Source organism: Micropterus dolomieu, linkage group LG09 (assembly GCF_021292245.1).
Source record: "Micropterus dolomieu isolate WLL.071019.BEF.003 ecotype Adirondacks linkage group LG09, ASM2129224v1, whole genome shotgun sequence".
Classification (NCBI taxonomy): Eukaryota; Metazoa; Chordata; class Actinopteri; order Centrarchiformes; family Centrarchidae; genus Micropterus; species Micropterus dolomieu.
In genome coordinates this window covers 9,648,284-9,673,023 of record NC_060158.1, presented here as the reverse complement: position 1 = coordinate 9,673,023, position 24,740 = coordinate 9,648,284, and the positions used below count along the sequence as shown (strand labels likewise).

Below are 24,740 nucleotides of genomic sequence, written 5' to 3'. Positions count from 1 at the left end.
ATTAATGTGTAGAGTTATGGATTAAAAAAAGCTATTTGACGACTTTGTTATACACACACACACACACACACACACACACACACACACACACACACACACACAGCATAGGGTTCATAAACCAAAACATCAGAACAACAAAGTAGATGTGTTGTGAGGCCAGGGTTTTGCTTTCAGTGAGAATGAAAGTGGAAACATTCTAGTCATGGAAGAAATGTAATAGCTCCGATAGCTCACATTGTTTGTTTGTATCTGCTTGGCCATGAGTCAGAATATGCTGTACTTCTGTAGTGGAAACATGCCACTCCACAAAATATATGAAATTTACGCATAGATGATGACAATGTTTACATCACTCACTCTGGCATTCTTAGTTTCTGGGTGCCCCCAATCCTTCATACTCTATTGGTGCTCCCCTCCCTTGGTTTTTTTCCAGAACCGCTATGGTAAACAGTAAACAGCTGAGTGGCACATCCCGAGAAACAAAAAGGGGATTATTGGGCTGTTAATGCATTGTTACTGTGGTTTATCAGGAAGTATATGACCTATAGGAAGTAGCCAGAAAAACGTCACTTTTGGGGGGTTGTTTACTGAGGCCTGGCCAGCTTAGATTTCCATCAGAGCCCTTAAACCAGAAGGATTATCCCTATTGGTTGAACCTTAAATACGTAAGATTACATAATGGAATTTCATCCCTGACGAACATAGGCAATTGTTTTTCTGGAAGCATCTTTGTTTTCCAAGGCTTTTTTTCTTAATGGGTATGGTGAGTTCTTTGGTAGTTGGATGTCCTGGTGTTGTCAGTGGGTGAATGTGAAATCCTAAAGTCAGACTGCTGCTTTGTTTTCACAAATAATCTGTCATCACATTTCTTTAAACGTATTATGCAGCCAGAAGGATCTTTTTGATCTATTGTTTATATGTCAACAGATAGATAAGATTTGCTAGTGTTGAGTGCTTTTAAATGTGTAAGAACTGGAAATGAAACACATCACACAGTGTGACTGGGCAAACATTCATCTTCCTGAACTTGTTTGGCCTGCTACATTGCTTCAGGGGATACTGTAAATTCCCTGGAAGATGCCTTTGTGTAGCAAAGACAATTAAATGACAGATAAGATCCGCTTTAAAGCTTATGGAAGCCATCGAGTTTACATATGGGGAGAAAGAAATCCATATATATATATATATATATATATATATATAGAGTCTATTGACCCAAGTACAGACTAGCTAGAGAGAGTAGATTAAATGTACTTCTCTGTTTATTCTCTTTTCAAAATAATTGTAACTCAATTATTTGCTCAACCCCTCAGCCTGTTTTTATTTTCCATTTTACTCTTTTAACCCTGATTGTACACTGCACTGTAACTTTTATTATTTTTTAATGTGTCTTTTTTTTTCAATTTCCCTATGTTGCTTTTGAACTTTTTTATATTTCCCTGTTGCTTTTATGTTTTATGTAAAGCACTTTGAATTACCTTGTTGTTGAAATGTGCTATACAAATAATGTGTAATCTTTGTCAATCCATGATAGTAGGCAACTCCGCTGTCCTAAGATGTGTTGTTGCTGTAAGAAGTTAAAAAAAAAAACAGACTTAAATCCTCCTTTTCTCTCACTGTCTGAAGATTGGTGTAATGCATTGGATATTGTATTCTTCCATCAGGATCCACCACTTCCTTTCTTCTATTCTGGGGTGGTATTATTATTAAATTCTGTGGAGCTACGTCAGTTTCTTTGGAAACACATAAAAAAAAAAAATAGTTGGAAAAAAAGTATTTGTAAGGAGGGGCCATTTTGATTTGATACTCACTCTCTGCAGGCACTGCAGTGTGTGTGTGTAGCTCCTGCCAAAGCTGGAGGGATACAGAAATTGAAGGAAGGGGTTCAATATTCATTTCAATAAAGGTTATACATTAAGACTACCTGGATCAAGTGGATTCATGTGAAAACTCAACGATGCATTAACATAGTCAGCAATTAAATTTTCTTAGTAAAAGCCTAGGAAATAAAGACAAGGGCACTAATGAAAAAACAGGTTCCATCTTATTTCAACCTCCTTAAACTGTATCAGTTGTACAGTGATAAAGGGATGCAAGGCACAGATATAAAATTTACTTTAAGACCTTTAAACCAAAGCATGACTATTATTAGCTGATGCATCATTCTGTTGCAGAAGCACTGCATTGCAAAACAAACTGCTGGCACACTGGGTTTATTCAGATCATGCCCTGTTGTTGTGCCTATGTTGTTCTGCCTTTTTGCGAAGAGGTGTTTTAAGAGACTCAAAGACAGACAAACTATAATCCATTTACTGTAACTGTGTATGATGCACACAACACAGCCACAGTGCAATTCAGTATAGGTCTATGCAGTCATTAACTGCAGTTGAAATCAAAACCGATTTGTAGAGTATGGTGACTTCAAATGATCTTTCTTAAAGTCTGACACTTTTTCAGCTTTTTGCATCTGGTTATCCTTTTAAGGTTAACATGAAGTGAGAGCTCACACTTTCTCACCAGCATCTGCAGCATAAGCCAGAGTTTCTCAGAGGCCGACTGTGACAGACCAAAATAACCCATCTCATTTTCACACCTCCTCTGGGTTGCATGCCATCACAGAAGAGGAAGGAAGGAGACGGACGAGCCAGAGGCCTCAACAAACAACATCCTTATCTGCATCATCATCGTGTCTGTACACCATGCATACGGCAACTTTTAACCATATCAGGGTTGGTATAGGGGACTTTTCAACACTTCTAATTTAATCCAAGAGAAGAGTATGTCTGGTGTTTTGAAGAGGTGTTCTATCAATTTAGTCACCCACGTTATACACATAATCATTGGCATCTTGTTTACAAAAATCGAAGTAATCTTATCCATTATATTTTGTCTTCCCACTCAGTGCTACACTTTGTAGGGTGTATGCAATTCACTCTGCACTGTAAATCCAGGCTTTTTGTGATGAAGCATGAAGCAAAAAAACTTTGATCATATACTTATATATACTACTTATATGAACTTACTGCCACAACCACAAATATTTACACATATTTTTTCTATTTGGGGTATTGAAGTTTATCTTGCTGTTACTAATAACTCTTTTTCTGTAGTACACACTGTGGCACAGTCTCTTCTTCTTTCTCAGAAAGAAGGCTCTTGTGCATATTAAGATAGTTATTTTTTTGGTTAGAAAAGGCTCAATCAAATGACACATGTGAGATGTTTATTTGTAAATTGATGCTGTGCTTCTCTCATTTTAGACATTTGAATGTTCATACTATGCACACTGAAGTACTCGCAGTAGCATACAAGGAACATTTGGATGTTGTGGCACCAGTTGGAGATGTTTACATACTATTTGCAACAATTACTTCTCCTTGAAAACAAATATATTTACCAGATTTCGTTGTGCTTTTCGTGACTGGGTTGAATTTGTTTTCATAACTTAGCGCTGCATTCAAATGCTCATCCTTTTATTTGATTAGATATATCTTGTCTCGTTCCTCAAAAATGTGTTTTGAGTCACACACACAAAACAGTACTCCAGACAAAGAGCTGCAGTGCTACCAGCACACATCATATTACACATAGTGTACTGTAAAAAGATCCCTTTCTCTGAGTCCTCGCATTTGACAGATTATGAAATGAACAAGTTCCACAACCTTTGGAATCTGATAATGCTCTGTTAGATGGAAAAACCTGACATTCCTGAAACATAACATGGATCAAATTAACTATATAATCTTACCAGCATAAGACAACTTTCTTTGAGTTTATGCCGTTTGAAGCTTGAGCTTTTATTAAACTGAACGTTGACCCCAGTAAGAGGTAAAAAAAAAACATACTATAACTTTCAGCAGATGTAATTTATATCCGCTGCAAAGTACAACGACATAATGTTTATTAGCCAGTGCATTGTGGCTATTTTGTGATTTGTAATGCTACAATAATCTGTCCATGCCACTCAATTATCAAAGGGTGTTTATCTCAATCCCATACTTTCTGAACTAATGAGACTTTACCAGCCTAAAACCCTAATTATTTCTAACTCTAGCCACCCCCTACAGCACATGCAATTCTAGCATGGATGGTGCGATGGGGAGAATAGGGATAAGAAAGGGGTGATGTAAGGGTGTAGCAAAGTCTGCACGCTTTTGGCTTGTGGTCAACAGGTGGGCCCATCCACCACCGCCCCCCTCCACAATCTCACAGCCCACCAGCCAAAGAGAAAGACTTTAGCCAGGATCTGTCTGGCAGACAGAGAGGCGGATTTCAGCACCAAATCCAGTGGATCAATAAAAATGTCTGCTAATTAGGCTTTCCAGAAAAGGGGGGAGGGTGGGGGTGAGAGTGAGGCAGATGAAGAAACAGAACACAAACGAAGAAAGAAAGAAAAAACATCAGAGCAGCCAGTAGAGTCCAGACAGATAAGGAAAATCCCCAGACAGGCAAGCCCGCTGTGGAAATCAGGTGAAGTACAATATGTGACACATTTGGCCTTGCTTTTTAATCCAGTGCAGTCTTGCCAGGCATCAGCCTTGGCCTCCCTCCATCACTCTCTTCCTCAGTCAGAGCCAACCTCCCAGGCTACAGCTATCAGTTTCTCTGACCCCAATCCTTCCTCCTCCTCCTCCTCCTCCCACCTTTTCTTTGCCCTCCTCCTTTTCACCGCCCCTCCTCCTTCCTCTGGACATCACCACTTTGACCTAAATCTCCTCATTTAATCTTCTTCTTCTTCTCGTCTTCTGGATAACAATCAACCCCCTAATTGTCTTAATCTCACTGGTCTTTTATTGTCCCCGGGACATCATGCGTACGGCAGAACAAAAACATTAACCACAGATCAATACTTGGCATCAGGCCACAACTACCAACATGGTCTTTATCGATTATCATTAATTTAAGGCCAGGCTGCACTGCTTATGTGTTTAATTAAAATAAAGTTTGAGAAGGCATACAACAATAATCTTTGTTGTTTGCCAAAGAAACATTTGAGTATCTTTGAAATAGTCACAACCCAGTTCATAAGTCAAATCATAGTTTCATCACTCAGTGATTTTTTTTTTTTTTTCCCATAGAGAACAAAATTGAATGAAGAGATGAATGGCAATACCACTTGAGGTGAAGGATAATACATTTACCAGTTTGGAAATGGAAGAAAAGGGTCAACATATTCTGCAACTGTGGATTAAATCCAACTTGGGGCAGCAGCACAAGCCAGTTGTAAACACCTTCTTCAAATCTCCCCCAACCCTCTTGTTATGCTCTCTAAATAAAACAAATCTACATTGTCAATTTCTGAAATGAGAAGCTTATGGAAAAGCACTTTCAGTTATATTACAATACAGCTTTGGGACCTGAGCCAAAGAGTTTAGCTTCAGAGCAGCAGTAAGCACAGGATCAAGCTAAGGTTAGGAAGTGATTTGTGTATGATTTTGAAATGACAACCGGGATGATAATCAAAATACTCAGAACAATAACGGATTATCTGTTTCAGTAGCTGCACTCTGCACCATCTGTTGAGGAGTGGGTAGGAGTGAATAATGTTGTTCACTTGTGTGTATATGCGTTTATGTGTATGTTTACAGAGGGGCACTTTTTTTTTTGCTTCTTCAATTTGCAATTTGCAGATGTATGTATTTTTGGCTCTGTAACCACAGAATATGACTTCTTAAAATGAAATCACCTTTTCTTCTTCCCCTTCTGCATTTTCTTCTCGCTCCTTGGCAAATACCTTTTTTAAAAAATCATTGTGTCTTTAAACTTTAGCATCTAAGGTACACACTGTCACCCTACTTTTTTCCCTCTCGCAAAAATCAGTAGCTCCGTTCCCTTCCCCTCTGTCCCTCTCTCTCAGTGGGTGAGTCTAGAGCTGCATCACAGTCAGATGACACTGTCTGACTCTGCTCTACCGTAATCTGACATGGCTAATCTAATCTCTCTGTCTTCGCAGATTGGCAAACTACCTGGGTCTTTCCAGCCAATTAGAGCCCATCTGCACAGCACGCCATGCAGGCCAGGCCAAAGCCAGCCACCATAGGGGCCTAGTAGCCTCTGAAGGGCTCAACGATGGCTCAGGCTGTCTGGGGCCCCAAATATCTGCTTCCATAACAGCCCATCTGCCTCTGGCTTGGCCTGGTCCACTTTCATCCCCAGTAACTCCAAAGATTAGGGATCCTCCGCAGACTGTACTGCCAATTAAAGCACTTGTTGCCATACAGTTGTTAGGTAATCACCAAAGCCATGATTCATCACTGGGTTAAGTGGGCTACTTTGGAACCAAATGTTTTCTATTCATTGTGATTGCTCCTGCAGTTCAGAGAAGGTTGCTTGTCTGCTAAGTAAGATAAGAAGATATTTTATAACAAGGCAATTTTTCTGCATTTCCAGTGTTAGATGTAGCGCAGAAAAAAGACAATATAGCAGTATGTTTTCTTTGAACAACCTCAATTTGAGCAAGATAATTTATCATAACAGGAATCAGGTGTAGCTATTATCAACGCTGCAACTATTCTAAATACATTTTTGAACTGTCAGCATTTTAAACTCTACTTTTAGATAATGACCCATCTCGTGCATCTTAGCTTTCTTTTTTGTAAATAAGAAGCAATGGGATCTAATCATTGTTTTTTACTCATAAAATAAATTATATTTTTTTTGTCAGTGCATAACCTGAAGAAATTGGGCTCTTATTTTATCTGGTGTCTGTAACATAATAATATTCATATACAGCTATTGAGACAGAGAGGCACTGTAAATACACTGAAACAAGGTCAGAGGCCTTCTAACAGCTTATTTTCTCATCAAGCCAGTCTCACTTAATCACCTTAGCTAAATTAGTTTGAAATTAGCCCTCTTTCTAACTCCTGTCCTCCATCTTTCCTCCCCCTTTTCTCCACAGTCGTTTTCACAGCTTTGTGGATTAGACAGATTACATGTCTGAAACTCTGTTTTTGTTCTTTCTCTCTCTCTCAGTCCCCCCGTCCCTCCATCTTGAGGGGTGTTAATCCAGGATGCACACTTTATTCATAACAGAACAAATAGATCCAGTTAAAGTGAAGGACTGACATGGGTTTGTTTACCATTCTAACACTAATTACCTCTTGGCCTACTGAAACAGCATGTTCCCTGTTTCTCAGGGAATAAGTGAAGCAGATATATGCTAATACAGAACCTTTCAATGAGTTTGGTAATTATTTTCAGTGTTGCAACATTTAGGTGTGGCAAAGTGACAAGACTCATTTATGTAAAATTTGCTTCTTTGGCTTTGTACAGAAAATTGTGGATACTGAACAAAGGAACCATCATTTTGTGTAAAACTTCCAATGACACAATACAGGTGTTACTAACAAACGTATGACCTTAATTTTGTTGTATATATAGATATTAAAAAATGCCATTTGCAACAGCTATGGAGCAGAAATCATTAGCTGATTAATCAATCAATGGAAAATTATCAATAGTCTTTAAATACAATATGTCAAGAAAAAATGCAAAACATCTTATTATATGTGAGGATTTACTGCTTTTCTTTGTTTTTTATGATTGCAAATTAAATCTCTTTGGGGAAATTTAAGACATCACCTTAGTATCTGGACAACTGTGACATTTTGCAGACTAAGCGATTAATTGACAATTGACAAACAATCAACCAAAAATTGGTTAGATGCAGCCAGCTTGCAGGGTTTTGAAAGGCATGTATTGCTACAGCTGTCTTCTGATGACTGGGGTCTAATACCTCATCATATTTTGACCCGAACAGACTTTGAGCAACACTGGTCTGAATACCTCTGACATGCCAACACGTTTCTTTTTACTTTGCTTTGTTTCTTGCTTTTTACTGTCAAGTTCAAGGCTAACATTAGATTTAGGTTAGCTTACAGTGTTTACTGAGGCGTTTTGCTGTTTCTTTACTGCATTTTACTAGTAGATAGAATTTTTGCTATTTAGGTAGAGGTCAAAAATCATATGGAATTTGCAACTCCAGACTAACACCACTTACAATTTTATCGGGGTATCTTATAAATTGCAGATACTATCTAAATTAAATTAACAATCGCGCGCGAACTCACGTACTACGGCTGTGCGTCTGCCTTCACTTGCCTTGAATGAGACATCATTTCCTGTATAAAGACTAAGCACCGGCGGTCTGTGCAAACGTGTGTCAGTGTGGAAAAAATACTTTCACTTTCACTTCAAGTCTCCATTGATTTCGTCGCTGCATTCAGAACAATAAAAAATAGGAGAGAAAAAAAAGAAACAACATCGTAACAGAAAGGCCTCTCAGGGAAACAGAGGAAGACTTTAGGAAACCCATGGCCATGGCGTTTAAGTATCCGGCTGCGAGAAGAGATGAGAGCAAGGTCAGTGTCAAACGGTAAAGAAAGTGAACTTATGCAGGGTGAGTTCTCTCTCTGTCATTCTCTGGTGCACGCACACAATCAGGGGGGAAAAGCAAGACCAGGAAGAGGCATACGGGTGTGGGGGTTAGCAATACAAATGGCGAATGGACAAAGAAAGAAAAACAAAACTTTAAATATCAATTTTAAAACTCATTTAAGAGGAAATTTTGCTGCAATAACTTTGCGAAGAAGTAACGTTAGCTCTTTGAAAATGTCGCAAACAGGAAACCATGTCCCACGGGAACAATAGGCTACGTCCTCATGCTCTTTTAGCTGAAACTGTCGTTTGTCTCGCAAGCTTTATTTCCTTATGACCACTGTTCCTCTGATAATGCAGCTCTTAGCTTGGTTGTGTTTACAGGCATAGGCGAATGCAATATTTGTTATTTTTTTGCCAGTATATAACAATGAGTCACTGTTCTTCCCGCGGCACAACCCCAGTCGCCTAAATATATATTTATTTATTTATTTATTTAACTGACTAGTTATGTTTTCTCCAAAAGTTTATCTGGCAACATGATGGTCGAAAGGCTGTTTCAAAGCCTTCACCACACTGCCAGGAATACAATTCGGGAGAATTACTAGCCTAAATCAGTTTTATTTTAATTTAATGTAGGTACTGCCCCTAGTTTTTCCTGATTGGTTAATCTCGATGGTTAATTTAAAGCTAGGGTGTGCTTACAGTTGCTACAGCCACACATACCTATATGTTTATCTTTGTGTGTCAGAGCATCGGATTCATTGATTGCAGTTGGGCTGTAAAGAGAATTTCAGAAAATATAATAAAAATAAAGGTTTCTGAAAAATATTGCTTAACCTAGCTATATTAATAGCTGAATTTATGACTGATTTTTAATGAGCTTGTTTTGTCCCTTCAACAAACCAAAACCCCAAAACACTAAGAAACAGAAAATAAACAATTCTAGGTATTTAAAATGGCAATGAATGGTAAAAAAAAAAATAACAATTTGAATTGTTGTTTAATTAATGAATGATTATTGATATTGTTTGCCCAAAACAATAAAGGCATCATAATGAGCCTTCAAAACTGACCATATGTCACTTCTGTGTAACTGCAGAATGTAAACTCCTCTTAAGATGATTAGAATCTGCAAATGAGGACATGACCTCAGTCAATGGTAAGCACGTCCCTGGGTGTATGTGTTTATTACGGCTGAAGTTTGCCCCTTTGCCGCAGTGTTTATAACCGACACAACATGAACTAATAGGCTTTGCCTGAATTGCTGGTGCATCCGTTGCAGACAGTACAAACTTGTATCGGAAAACAAAAGGAAATCTCAAAAATGACAACATGTCTAATAGATGAGCGTTGCATTGGAAAGGAAGAACAAATGTGAAGTAGACCCTAACAAAAATTTACCCACAGACACTATAAATATGACTAACATGCATGTGTCATATCTAGAAGGATGCAATGACTGAATTAAGGCAAACGAGGTTGCCATTTAACCTTTGAATCTGCCCACTCCACTAACAATTCTATCTGACATCAGACAAATAATTTGGCTCACTATCGTACAATCAGTATGCTAAACCTTTTTTACTGCTTGGTATGAAATAAAGAGTTAACATTTCATGACAGAAAAAAACACTTTATCCAGATTAAATTATATTGCAAAGACAGTACCCACTTACAATCCTTCAATATTTCTAATAATATAAATCTTAATATTAAAAATGAGGTACACCGTCTCAAAAAGTCTTACACTCTCAGATTTGAGTACCTAAAATACATTCTATTGAGGCCAGTGTTGTGGGATCATTTTAGCTGATTTGTGATTTAGCACCTCTGTTAAGAGCAGACTTAACTTGAGGTGAGAACGGAATAATGTCATCCAATTATTAACCCAGAATTTATTATTAGAATTTATATTATGAAATATACCATCACTGGGGGACATTTCCAGACTATACATAAAAGAATTCAATTTGATTACAATTTTTCCTAATGCAAATCATTATTAACCCGATCTGTGATTTGTGCCCTGGGCCCTAGCCACAGTTTCGCTATACCAATTATCAATGTTATGTTCATTGTTAAATAAAATTATACAGTCTCTTATGTACAGGTAATAAATACCCCATCACAAAATACATCACAGGTGAATACCATAATTGAGCCAATCTTTTCAATACATTGGTTACTTGCTAATACTGTAGATACTTTCAGGTATTTAGAATTTCACAATGTTCAGCATACAATGTCTCTTTAAAAAAAAAAAAAAAGGAATAAGATACTCTTAGAAAAATGTTTGAGATTTTATCTACCAGCACAAGGGGGCACAAAATGGAATGATGATATAACATGACGAGAAATCTCCCTCTTTCCCCAAAAGGCCAAGTCTGCCCTTCGGTGTCTAAATGGAAAATGTGGCTGGCTGTGCTATATATGACTATTAATGAGTCTTTAGCGTGTTAACATATAAACCTAATGTTAAACATTTAAGCTTCAAAAGATGTTAACATGTCTTTTTAGATGAATAGAAAAATTATTTCTCATTTTAATTACTGGAGACTAGAACCAGAACATTAAACTGGTGCCTTTAGAGGCATCGGTGGACAAATCTTATGGTGCGTGTTGAGAGAAGCTACCTACTGGTGCATGACAGTTGGCGTTTCTAAAGCATCTGAAATAACACCGTTTATTCCAGTGCTGACAAGCAACAACTTGAAAAGCCAATTATTAATGACACATTTGTACAGATGTTCTTCAGTTCCACAGAAGATAGTTGTTGGAGGGAAGTAACAACAACCATGGTATTGCACAAGAGAATCTTCTCTAACAAGAAAATCAAGTTTAAATATGAAACACAGAAGTTTATGATTGTTCCTGTTTAACTTGTAAATCTGCACTAGGTCGATGACTACCATGGAACTAAGATCTGCGATCCCTACACTTGGCTGGAAGACCCTGACAGTCCGGAAACAGTAGTATGTGTTGCTCTCTTGCAGAAAGCTGTAGTTGTGTCTTTATCAAAAACTCTCCAAACTTCATCCACCCTCTCTCCTTTTTGTGTCTCAGGCCTTTGTTGAAGAGCAGAACAAACTGACCATGCCGTACCTGGAGCAGTGTGCTGTCCGGGCTCAGTTCCATGAGCGGCTGACTGAGCTCTATGACTATCCCAAATACAGCTGCCCTTACAAGAGAGGGAAGAGGTATCCATTAAAAATTAAATTATGGGCACTACACAGAGTGAAAAATGGCCACACTTATGAGAGGGACTTACTTGAACTGCAGGTTTGAAGGGAAAAAAATTAAACCACGCTTATTGTCACATTATTTCCTGTTGTTATTTACAGGTATTTCTACTTTCACAACAAAGGTCTCCAGAATCAAGATGTGCTGTATGTGCAGGACTCTCTGGATGGAGCTGCCACCGTATTCTTTGACCCGAATGAGCTATCTGAAGATGGCACTGTGGCACTGAAGAGTGAGCCACATACACTGAAAATGTCCCTATACACATCTACCTAGACAATTAGAAAAGATGTATTGTGCTGATCCCTCCTTTTCTTTGTTGCTCTCTCCACCCAGTGGGCCGTCTGTCTGAGGAGTGTGAGTATTTTGCATATGGTTTGAGCAGCAGTGGTTCCGACTGGGTAACAGTGCGTTTCATGAAAGCTGATGACCTCACCCCGCTGCCTGATGTTCTGGAGAGGGTTAAATTCAGCTGCTTGGCCTGGACTCACGATGCCAAGGGCATCTTTTATAACTGCTACCCACGCCAGGAAGGCAAAACTGATGGTAAGGAGGACTCGCCATACACACAAAAGCATGCTCTATCACAGTTAACCACCTTTTAGCCAGATCCATTCCCCATGCAACAACTATTACAGATCTATTCAAGACTTCACCACTCTGTATTTCACTAAAGGCACAGAGACCACCTGCAACATCAATCAGAAGCTCTACTACCACGTCATCGGAACCAAACAGTCAGAAGATATTCTGGTTGCAGAGTTCCCCGAGCATCCTAAGTGGCACAGTTCAGTAACTGTAAGTCCATAGTAATCTTCAATCACTTATTGAATCACTTTACATCATTATTAACACCCAGCAGCAATCAGGTTATTTAAAATATTAATTTGAGTTCTTGAAAAAGTTCTATTACAGAATTGCATATCAACAAAAACTTGTTATAAAACATTTCATAGTAAAGACAACATTCATATTATCTTCATTCCTTTTTCTCTCCAGATATCAGATGATGGTAGATATGCTGTTTTGTCCATCACTGAAGGCTGTGAGCCTGTCAACCAGCTGTGGTACTGTGACCTCCAGCAGCTCCCCGACGGTATCACAGGTCTGTCTCCTTGTGACAAACTCTCCACTGAGATCTAAGCACTCCATAAACACAACAATTCACATATGTTCTTGAGATGTAGGGTCACCGGTACAGAATCCTTAGGTCTGCTTTGGCACATTTGCACTTATGAGGGAATATAAGTCAAAAAGGTTTTCAACGTCAAACGTTGAACACCAAAATCATCAAAATTGGTGGTTGGGGTTAGATAAACTCAATTAACCATTTAGTTTTTGAAATATCAAAGAAATGCAGCTAATTCTCTAAAAGAATAGTTCTTGGAACAATGCTGGCAACAAAAGTGAATACACCCCAAAGTGAAAATGTCCAAATTGGACCCAAAGTGTCAATGTTTTATGTGGCCACCATTATTTTCCAGCACTGCCTTAACCCTCTTGGGCATGGAGTCCACCAGAGCTTCACAGGTTGACATGACGACATCACTGAGCTGTTGGATGTTAGTGTGCTTCTCCACCTTCTGTTTGAGGATGACCCACAGATGCTCAATAGGGTTATGCTCTGGAGACATGCTTGGCCAGTCGATCACCTTTACCCTCAGCTTCTTTAACAAGGCAGTGGTCTTGGAGGTGTTTGGGGTCGTTATCATGTTGGAATACTGCCCTGGGGCCCAGTCTCCGAAGGGAGGGGATCGTGCTCTGCTTCAGTATGTCACAGTACATGTTGGCATTCATGGTTCCCTCAATGAACTGTGGCTCCCCAGTGCCGGCAGCACTCATGCAGCCCCAGGCCATGACACTCCCACCACCATGCTTGAATGTAGGCAAGACACACTTGTCTTTGTACTCCTCACCTGGCTGGTCTCATCAGACCACATGACTTGGTTCTAGTAATCCGTGTCCTTAGTCTGCTTGTCTTCAGCAAACTGTTGGCAGGCTTTTTTGTGCATCATCTTTTAGAAGAGGCTTCCTTCTGGGACAACAGCCATGCAGAACTTTATACATACTTGTACACTCGTACTTGTACACTCACTACTTTACATTATAGCAAAGTGTCATTTCTTCTTCTTCAAAATGTGAGGGGTGTACTCACGTTTGTGAGATACTCTGTTCTTTCAGCACCCCCAACAGTGACTGATGAATTTTTATGATTACGGACAAGCATTAACAAATAAGAAAAATCATCCTTAACCCTTCCACCGGGAATCCACTGGCTACGGCACATTGAGGGATCCATGTAGGCCCAGAAATGACAAAACCCTGTGAACAACCCCCCCCCCGTCGCACATCAGAGATGTAACCGTATTGCTTAGATTATAAACTCTCGGCCATCTAAAAAAAACTATTCGGCGACCAGTGACGCTGCGTTGGTGTTTGACATATGAGCCTCGCAGGTGGGCTGATTAATTAGTGATGCTTTTTGTTGGCGCAGCTATGCAGCCACCACAATTACGGTGTTTCTGCCGTTGTTCTACGTCATTAAACCGCGGTTATACTACTGCGCGAACATGCGAAGTAGACGCATGGACTGTAGTAGTATTTTATTGGTCCAAAACTGGCTTCACTGCTCTCCATTCAAATCAGCGGGGTGGCTTCGTCCAGTAATATACTGTCTATGATTTCCCACAAAGAGCATTTCAAAATCAGAGCATTTTGCCTGCCTGATTTTGCTGACATGTTTAGATTTTGTTGATTTTGGAATCAGTTTTTGCATTTTGTGCTTCTACTATGATTAAGTAGGCTACGTAGTTAAATTTCTTTTTGTGTCTGTTTTAACCTTGTTGTTGTTTTACAATCTCCACAGGGTGTCTTATTTTGAAAGTTGACTGGATTCTCTATGCCGTTTTGTGTCTTACTTCCTGCCTGGTTCGATCTGCTCTGTGCTGCTTGACGCAGGTCACAAATAAATTCTCTGCGGAGAGCCGCTTCTGGGACATGCTGCAGCCGCGTCTGGTGGACTCAAAAGCATTGACTATAATGGCCGCGATTAGCTCCGGCAACTGCGGCGCTGCTGTAACGCGCTGGAGTCAGTGGATTTTAGGGGTTAGGATAGTTAGGATAAATTCATAATGTCTCTGGACAATCTTTTTGTTTGATGGGCTTGCTACCCTGGAATTTAGCCTTTGTGCCCTTAATAAATTGACAACACCAAAGGCTATGTGGCCATGCCCCTAAAATGATTAAATTCCAGGCAGTGTCATCTCCCAAATCAAACATGGAATCATAGAAAACCAAGCGAGCTTTTCTAGAGTGCAGACTTTCAAGCAGCAATTGATAATATCAGCTATAAAAAAAGAAAATCCCCCCCCCCCCAACACACACAGAGTTTTGACATGTTTTAGTGCAAGCCTATTGTAGAAATGTGGTATTGGTCTTTATAAGCTACCTTAATTCAGGTAGACAGGATGTGTGTATTTTTCTTTTTGACCAATGGTCAGTGATGGAGATGGAAATCATGTGATGCGTCTTTTCTGATTGAGATAAAAATAATAATAATTTTATTAATCTTCTCCTCTAGGCCTGCTGCCATGGGTCAAACTTGTGGACAACTTTGATGCCCAGTACTCGTATGTCACCAATGAGGAAACTGTGTTCACTTTCCGCTCAAACTTGGATGCTCCTCGGTACTGTCTCATCAACATAGACATCCAGAAACCAGACAGGCAGCACTGGACTACCCTCATACGACAGCACGACAAGGATGTCCTGGGTGAGAGTGAATGGAAATTTCAATGTAGTTCACTAATATAGTATCAGTTCTCTACAGAAGAAATGTAATGCATCTGAAAGTTCAAATAGCAGTTGTGCTGGTGATTTGTAAAACAGACCTTGGTTGGCATGACAGCTGTGAACGTTTCAAAAGTCCACCAGGCTTTTAGAAAGACGTAAAGGGCTTATACGTGGAAACATACTTCCACAATTCAATCTTGCAAAATACTTTTTCGCTGAATATCTGTCTTAATGTTTCGGTGGTGGTCCAACCACAACAACTGGGAAGTTCTGTGTCTGTGGTCAAAGACCTTCGTCAAAGGGAACTCTGCTCAAAAAGTGAAACTTGGCCCATAAGCACTTAACTTTTTGGAGGGTTATGAGTCATTTGAATGATGGTAACTATACGTAGAGTTGACTGAAACATACAGCAGTGAATGTCCATTTCCACTGAGACGTGTAAAACACACACAAATATTGAAAAAGAAGAAAGGAAAAACACTTGAAGGATAAGGTGACGCTTTATTTTAATTCCCCTTATTTGGAATTTATAAGCGGCATATATGCATTTAATGTTTTTTTTACTTGTAGCTGCATACAACTACTTCATAGTGTTATAAACCATTTATTAAATGTTTGTGTTCTGCTTAAAAATGCCAAATTGAGACCTTGAAGTAAAGTTTCTGAATAATCGTGATATCAGTGAGACTGCTTGATTAGTGCAAGTTAATGATTTGTTTCTCAAATTCAATTTTGTGTGGCAAGTTTTTAAATGAATCTGAAGTCATGTCATTCCATTGCTTTTAAAGACATGTCTTGTTATATTTGTCTTCCCAGGGTCATTAGATGGCTCTTTTGTTTTCAAGATACATGAGGAAGTTGACATTGGTTGTAACTTAGAAAGGATGACAGACAACAAGCATACCGTATCCCTTGGATACAGTATTTTTTTATAAAACCATACACAAGTTGCCATGTTTACTTTCTTTCAATTTCTTCTTGTATCCCTTTACAGGCTTTGTATCTTGTGTGAACCAGCACCACCTGCTGGTAAACTACCTCCATGACGTGAAGGATATCCTGCAAGTGTATGAGTTGTCTACAGGCCAGCTGGTGAGGGACCTTCCCCTGGATGTTGGCACAGTGTCCGGAGTGAGCTGCAAGAAGAAACACTCTGACGTTTTCTACAAGTTCTCCTCCTTCACTACACCTGGTAATTCCTTAATTTTGAAAATTCTATTTTAGTTGTCTCATATTAGTAAAATTAACGCTATAAAATCCAAACATAAAATACTATAATATATAATTGAATTAATCCCATGTGAATTTATACAAAAACTCTTTAAATTAGATTCTAATAATTAGGGTTGCAACTAAAAATTGTTGCAAGTGCTGTATTGCTACTGTAATGGAAAGGTATACTACTTTTGAATAATACATGAAATTTCAGGAAAAGATACATTAAATGCTAGTTAAAAAGTAAATGCTACATAAAATATATATATATATATATATATATATATTTTTTTTTTTATAATTACTGGAAATGGAAGCCTTGTAATTTAAGATTAAATTTTATTCTGTGCTGCCCAGGTATCATTTACCACTGTGATTTGAGCGAGTTGAACCCAGAGCCCAGAGTGTTCAGGGAGGTGGAGGTAAAAGGCATCAAGCAAGAGGACTATCAGACCAGCCAGGTAATGTCCTCCTGTTTTATCTCCTTTACTTATCTTCTCTTTCTGTAGGTCATAGGTCTCCATTCTCAAACTTCCTTTTTGGACTATAACTTTATTTCCCCTTATCATCCAGTTAATTCTTGTTTCTGTGTTATCACATGTATTAGTTGCATATTCATATATCATGATGCAGAATGATTTCCCAGAATCTTATTCACTATGGTAGAGGAAGTAATAAGTTCTGTGTTTGTGAACAGTCATTTTAGACATAATATAACATATTTTGTAAAAGATGGCTTAAAAGACTGATTTCAAATATCTTCTCTCATACATTTACAGGTATTTTATCCCAGTAAAGATGGAACCAAAATCCCCATGTTCCTAGTTCATGCCAAAGGCCTAAAGAAGGATGGGACTCATCCTGTCTTCCTTTATGGCTATGGGGGTTTTGAGTCTTCCATACAACCATACTACAAGTAAGTACAGTTGCTGTGCTCAAAATCTCAAACCAATGGGACCACTCTCTTCTTTGTGATTTGCAAAGCAGACATCGATGATGACACTGATCAGTGTGGAGAGTAAAATAATTGATATACCAACTTTCTATAAAACATTAAAGAGCTGCCCTGTTTGTTCTGCAAGACCATCCTCTTCTGTTAAACTGATTATCTTTGCTGGCGTGCCATTATTTTAGTGTGTATGTCTTTTAAGGTATGCAGTAACTTCATTTTAATATGGTATATCTAGACGTTACGTCATTGTGCAAATGCACTATAGATATACTGTATATAAATGAGTGCACTAGCAGGATGAGCAGGAACAGCTAAATGTAGCAGCTTACTTTAAAAAAGTATTTTATTTACCACTTTTATATGCAGTATAAACATGATGCTGCTGAAATAAAATGCAGAAAAATTAACATCTGATGATTGACATCTGATGGAAATATGACTCGGTCTCTAAAAGTGGATGATTGAACTTTTTCCCATGGCCTAGTGTTAATAAAGCAAACAAATCATATGTTTAGATACTTCAGAATCGCAATACATGTTTGAAATTGAATTGGCACCCAAATATTGTGATAGTATTGAATCGGGAGATAAGCATTTCATCCATGCCCTAATAGCACATGAGACTGAGTAATCTATTCAAAGGTTTAACTGTATCAAATGTATCACTTCTAATAACACTATTTATGCTATGTTGTTACCATTTAGATCGTAAAACATCAGGCAGCTATTAGGTTTTTCCCTTGATGATGTACTTTAGATGACATTATTTCCCCCTCTCTGTTCTGTTTGCGGTCAGTGTTGCTTACTTACTGTACGTGAGACACCTGGGAGGGATCCTGGCAGTCGCCAACATCAGAGGGGGTGGAGAGTACGGCCTCACCTGGCACAAAGGTACAAACATCCAAGGAATGCAGGAAGAAAACATTAAACAGAAGTTTGCTATTTTGTAATTCTGTGTTCACACAACTTCTGCTGTGTCGTGTTTGTAGCTGGTACATTAGGGAACAAGCAGAATTGCTTTGATGACTTCCAGTGTGCAGCAGAGCATCTGATCCAAGAAAAGTACACCACAGCCAGCCGCATCGCTATCAACGGGGCCTCTAATGGAGGGCTGCTAGTAGGTAAGAACAGGGAATGTTGACACACACATCACCTTTTAAGAAATATTAGTCCTGCGATTTGAAAATTGCAGTGTTGTGTTAAGGAGATAAAAATTGTGAAGGTAGGGGATTCCTGCTCTTAATGTTTTATAGCTCAAATCTGGTCATGGCGCTTTACCTCTACACCCTCCCCATTTTTTACAGCTAGGCTCCAACTTCCTATGCAAATTAACAGGGGGAGGGAGAGGGAGGGGATTTTTTTTTTTTTAAATCACGAAAGGCTCTCCCATAAAAGTGTGTTTTAAGAAGGGCTTTAAAGGAGACCACTTACTCAGCCGACCTGATTTCTTTGGACAGATCGTTCCAGAGCCTAGGGGCCCTGACTGCAAATGCTGTCCGCTTTTGTTTTCAGCCAGGCCTCTGGAACAGACAAAAGACAGAGGATCTTAAAATATATACTGGTGCATAAGGTACTAAGAGGTCAGGGATATAGCGAGAGAGAGAGGACATGAGGAGCCTAAAAAGTAATCAGTAAAATCTTTTCTAAAACATACTGGAAACCAGGGTGAAGAGGCTAAAACAGGAGTGATGACGTTGCTGTGTTCTGGCTAAAAGCCCGTAATAGATTTTTGGTTCACACAAGTAAAAAGGCTGTTATCCAGACGTGATGATTGATCACAGTGCTTTGTATTTATATTACATCTTTGGCATAATTGCTAATGTTCATCTAACAGTAGTTAGCGGCTTAGCTTCAATTAATTTAGCTATTAAACAGCACATTAAACAGTGCTTAGTCACCTAGTTTACCAAAGGCTGGCTGCCATATGGCATCGCACAAACCCAACAAATGCCTTCTTCCCTGGCGTGTGAGCGGCCATTTAGGAGTGATTGTGTCTTACAGTGTGTAGTAAAGGGGATGCATGTGCATTTGAGTGTGTGTATTTGTAAGCAAATGGAATCCGTAACCTAAATCTTAAATACACACACACAGCGGCATGCGTGAACCAGCGTCCAGACCTGTTTGGCTGTGCTGTGGCAGAGGTCGGGGTGATGGATATGCTGAAGTTCCACAAATTCACCATCGGCCACGCGTGGACCACCGACTACGGCTGTTCTGACGAACCGGAGCAGTTCAAGTGGCTCATCAAGTACGAAAAACATAGACACAACAAATCACTTATATATATATATATATATATATATATATATATATAAAAAATATAATTTTCACACATCCGCTTACATCCTCATGTCTCGCTGCTGTCATGCCTGATCAGAATAAGTTGAACACCCCGTATAAGTTAGTGGTAATTTCCAAGTGTGTGATGTTTAGTGATTCTGATCATTTTTCTATCAGTTCCCTTCCTGTGTTTGGCACTAAGATTAGTTTAAACAACTAGAAAAGCCAGTATGAAGTGTACGACTGGTAAAAAAATATAGGTAAAGAAGAAAACAGCAAGTTTTCCCCCAAGTCCAGCAGGAATTTGTTCTCCTGCTGGATTTGGGGGACTTTGCTATATTCATATTCATCATTTCTTTGTATCTACTTCAGTATCTTCTATTATCTGAATCTCAAGACAAACTAACTCACTCTGCGCATGTCAGTGTTGATTGTCATCACATCATGGGTGTTTGGTCTTTGTTGGTTTCAATAATCTCTAAAGGTCTGTTCACAGCCTTACACTCACCCACATAAACCAAAAATTCACAGCAGAGCAACTGAATTGCATTAAAGATCATGAATCACTTCTATATTCTGTCTGATTTCCTCTAGGTCTGCACGATTAATCTAATCGCAATGTCGTCACGTGCGATTTCATATAACCGCAAAAAGTGCGCAATTTAATAAAAGAAAATGTGCGTGCTGCAGTCTGCTCGTTATCCACGCCCACACCGGGCTCTCGCATGTGCTCCTCAAAACAGATAGGCCTATGTGCAATCAGAAAAATGATTTATGAGCAGTGTCCGAGTAACGTTTAAGACAACAACCTGCCGTAACCCCCCCGGCGCGCCATTAATCGTTCTGTATCGGTGAACTTTATCGTTCAACATGTTAAACTTTTCATAAAGCCGACATGCTTATCAGTCACTGTTTGTCAACCAACCAATCACAGCTTGGATGGGGCGGCACATTAAAAAAAAAAAACTTTCCGATGTTGAACAATAGGATTATTGACAAGTTGTACTTGTGAGTCTCTCTTGCACAAGAATTAAATAAATAAAAACAACCCACAGAAATGAAACTGCTGTAAGTGGATTTAATATTCAAATAATGGTAAAGTATACTATTATATGAAATTATAATGAATATAGTAATATTATTATGCTAACAGTATACTATCTGACCACTGTACTCTTTATTTATTAATGTCATGATATTATACTAATACACTTATGTATACTAATTCCTCCTCCAGGTTGTGGATGGAGCCTCTGCAGTGGACTAATGTAGATTTAGCCAGAGCCAGTGTGCCAACATGTGCTTGTTCTAGCTACCTCCTCCGTAGAGTAACGCGCGCCCCTTATTCTGTTTTACATCCGTTTTACTACTTATTGTTATAAATATTGTTTATCATTTAACTCTGTTCAAGTTGAGAAATACACATTTCAAAATGTCAGTATTTTGTGCATTTTCCTTGATAATCAAGCTAGTAGACTCATAGTACCATTTGTTCCATTATAATCGAACCGCAATATGACTTTCTCCAAATCGTGCATCCTTAATTTCCTCTTGAATTTTCTCACATTATGCTTCCAACCGGTCTTTATCACCTTCTGTCTAGGTATTCTCCTCTCCACAATCTGCCTCAACCTCCTTACTCTGGCCCTCCCTACCCTGCCGTACTGCTTCTGACAGCAGATCACGATGATCGCGTGGTGCCTCTCCACACCCTGAAGTACTGTGCTGCCTTGCAGCACGGAGTTGGCAACAGCCCTGTGCAGCGTCAGCCTCTGATGGTCAGGGTGGACACCCGTAGTGGGCACGGTGCAGGGAAACCCACCGCCAAGGCCATCTTGGAGGACACGCACATCTTTTCCTTCGTCGCTGAGACACTTGGGCTCAGCTGGAAGGATTGAGGAGATAATGATGGGAGTTTAAGCATATACACAATGATGAAGGCGTTTTAAGGGATGAATGACTTCTTATTTTTAAGAAAACACAATTTAGTGAAAGATAGAATATACTGGTCCAGCTAAAGTGACGATGTAAAAAAAAAAAAAATGGGCAGCTGATGGAATATTGTTAGAAAAATAATAACCAAGAACTACAATGTGATACAAATCTGAGACACTCATTATAATGGCTCTTTTGAAACATCTGTAGCTGTAGATAACCAATCAATCAAATGCACAATTCAGAATGCATACTGTGTGGAATTTGAACTTTAGGCTAAAGCATCTTCAATAAAATCTCTTTCTGCTATGATTTCTGTCTATTGCATTATAACACATAGTGTCCCAAATCTTAATATTGTCTTCTAAAGTTAATCCAATTAGAACCGAATTGTTCAGCACCACTAGTGGAAGAAGTATTCAAAAGTATTTGAGTGAATGTAGCAAAACATCAGTGTAAAATAATGTGCATCTAAATGTAATTTACAATATCAAAAGCAAGGGTGCCCCAGTGACCTTGAGTTTTAGGGTGCTGTCCCTGTACCACAACATCCCCTGTTTGTTTCCGGCCGGCAACTTTAGTCCAAAACATTTTTTATATATTACTAGTACAAGCATCAAAAGTACTAACAACTAATCTAGATATCAGTTATATTACTGTATATATTAAAGCAATGTTATTACTGATGTATTTTCATATAGGCAGTATTTAAATATTCCAGCTGGTTGAGGTTGAGCAAATTTTAACTACTTTCTATGCAGCCAGCGAGAGTTGGATAAGCTCAAGACCACTCTGACTTATGTAACGCAAATATGAATCTACAGGAAGTGATTATTTTAGCTTGGCTCAACAAACTCTGCCTCCCAGCACCTCTTAAAACTCAGTAACTCAAACATATCTTGTTGATTACTCTGTACAAAAAAACAGAATTAACTGTAAAAAGGTTTTTATGGGCCATGAAATTGTTTCACCATAAAAAACCTTGTAAACCACAATTTGTTGAACTGTAACTATAGCTGTCGAATCGAGTAAAAAATATAATACTTCCCTATCAGTAGCATATAATAAGGTCCAAGTAAAGTACCTCAAATGTGTACTTTCAGAAAAGTAGATTGCTTGAGTAAATCTACCGAGTTGCTTTGTACCACTGTTAAGAACACAGCAGTAGTCACGACACAGTGCAGTTTTCATATACTCCACCAAGTGGCAGTATAGGACTGCAAACCTCTCCCCCTGCAAGCTCAACCCTCTAACACCACAAGGTCGAAGGCTGGGTGTCACTTTAGAGTCATTCTGCTCAGCTGCTTCATTAAGGGGGATTGGGGAATAAAAAAACATCAGGGTGCATCCTGCTAAATCCTTTATATTGTATATGTGCGGGTATATCTGCCTAGTAGGGGGCAAAGCAAGTCATTGGCAGAGACAAGTAGGATACATCTGTATAAAACAGCAGAAGTAGAACACACAAGAATGAGGACTTGTATAACGTATGAGCGGTTGTGAAGGAAGATACAAGGGAAGGGAAACTGAGGAGAGAAATATGTGTGGAGATCTTTAAAGTACGGGCAGGGAAGTCGAGATGGAGAATGATGATAGACGGCAGATACATGGCGAGACAGCGAGAGGCAACATGCAGGCAAGCGGAGAGAGACTGAAAGTGCACTTATGGAGAGTCTCAGGAGGCGCCGAGACAGACGGGTGTTTAAACTGTCAAAAAGAGAGATGGAAACTCTCCTCCAGCCTCCAGTCTGCCAGCCAGCCACAGAGAGTGAGAGAAGTTGTTCTGTCGGTCACTCAGAGTTTAATCTCTGCTCAGTGGGAAGTTCTGATTTCGTCAGACTGAACCCCAGGCCTTATCTAAGTACCCTCTCAGTGGATAGATAGGATGGGAAAAAGAAGAGGGAAAAGCAGAGTAGGCTGCAGGAGGAGGATTTGCAGACAATGACACACTGCCACAGGGGCAATGTGGTTGAATGAAGCCGGGAAAGACAAAGCCAGTAATAAGCTGGACATGAGAGACGGCGAGAGTGAGAGGGGTTTAAGATCATGCAGCAAAAGGGCTGTGATGCTCTTCTCCCAGGAGTGTCCCAGAGGATTGGGTAGGCTTTTGTTGCTCCATTTCCTTCATTCACCCCCATCACGTCTTGAGCTCACTCTTCCTTCTCTCCGTACACACGTTCACATGTGTACAAGCACACAGCCTTCATGTATCTTTTTCTCTAGAGAAACGCAAGCTTTTACCTACAAAATCCTCCCCATCTCACACACTCTCAGGTCCCCATCCTGTCCTCCGTTTGTTTACTTTACTCTCTCCATAATGCAGGGATTAATTTCTCAAAGCCGATTTGAGCTGCGGCATGCTTCGGCAGAGAGCAGAACTTTTGTGCTGGGGGAAGTTTCCCCTTCACACTAGCTTAGAGGTGGACTGCGCTCCCCTTTATGCCGCTTGCTTTAATCTTCACACGGAGCAGAGGGAGCGAGGGATAGAGGGAGGACAAGAAGGGGAGAGGGCTCTCAGCGCACAGCTGGGAATCACTAATGTCTTTACAGAGGTGTCGTCTGCTTTCCCTGCTGCCTCTTTGAATCCTTTTGCCCCTTCTGCTACCTCTCTGGCATTTCTTCCACCTTATATTTCTTGACTCTTTTTCTTTTCCAACTGCAAAGGTTTCTTTCATTATAAGCGTCCATGTTTTATTATAAAGGCTGTATCTTATATAGTAGATCAGAGTGTCTGGTTTGGGTGGAAAGCTGTGTAATACCCAGAGGTGAGTGGAAAGGGCTATTATTTTCATTATTAATTCATCGAACAATTCTTTTTTTTCCCCCCAAAAATGATTTGTGTAGTTTGCAAAATGTTAGAAAACAGAAAAAAAAATGCTCATAGGTTCCTACAACCAAAGGTTTTGTTCAACCAACCGTCCAAAAGTAAAATGTATTTACTTAA

At 39.4% G+C, this 24,740-nt stretch overlaps 1 protein-coding gene across 1 annotated transcript; it reads left to right on the top strand.

Annotated features, from left to right (window-relative positions):
- Window positions 1-8,118: 8,118 nt before the first annotated feature.
- LOC123976107 (prolyl endopeptidase-like) lies at window positions 8,119-22,108 on the top strand. The gene is made up of 15 exons (XM_046057950.1): window positions 8,119-8,363; window positions 11,280-11,354; window positions 11,446-11,579; window positions 11,724-11,854; window positions 11,959-12,168; window positions 12,299-12,420; window positions 12,622-12,727; window positions 15,203-15,394; window positions 16,409-16,606; window positions 16,987-17,090; window positions 17,409-17,545; window positions 18,378-18,472; window positions 18,571-18,702; window positions 19,673-19,829; window positions 21,465-22,108. Exons 1-15 carry the CDS (start codon window positions 8,316-8,318, stop codon window positions 21,757-21,759), a joined length of 2,136 nt encoding a protein of 711 aa, XP_045913906.1. The 5' UTR covers window positions 8,119-8,315; the 3' UTR covers window positions 21,760-22,108.
- Window positions 22,109-24,740: the final 2,632 nt, after the last annotated feature.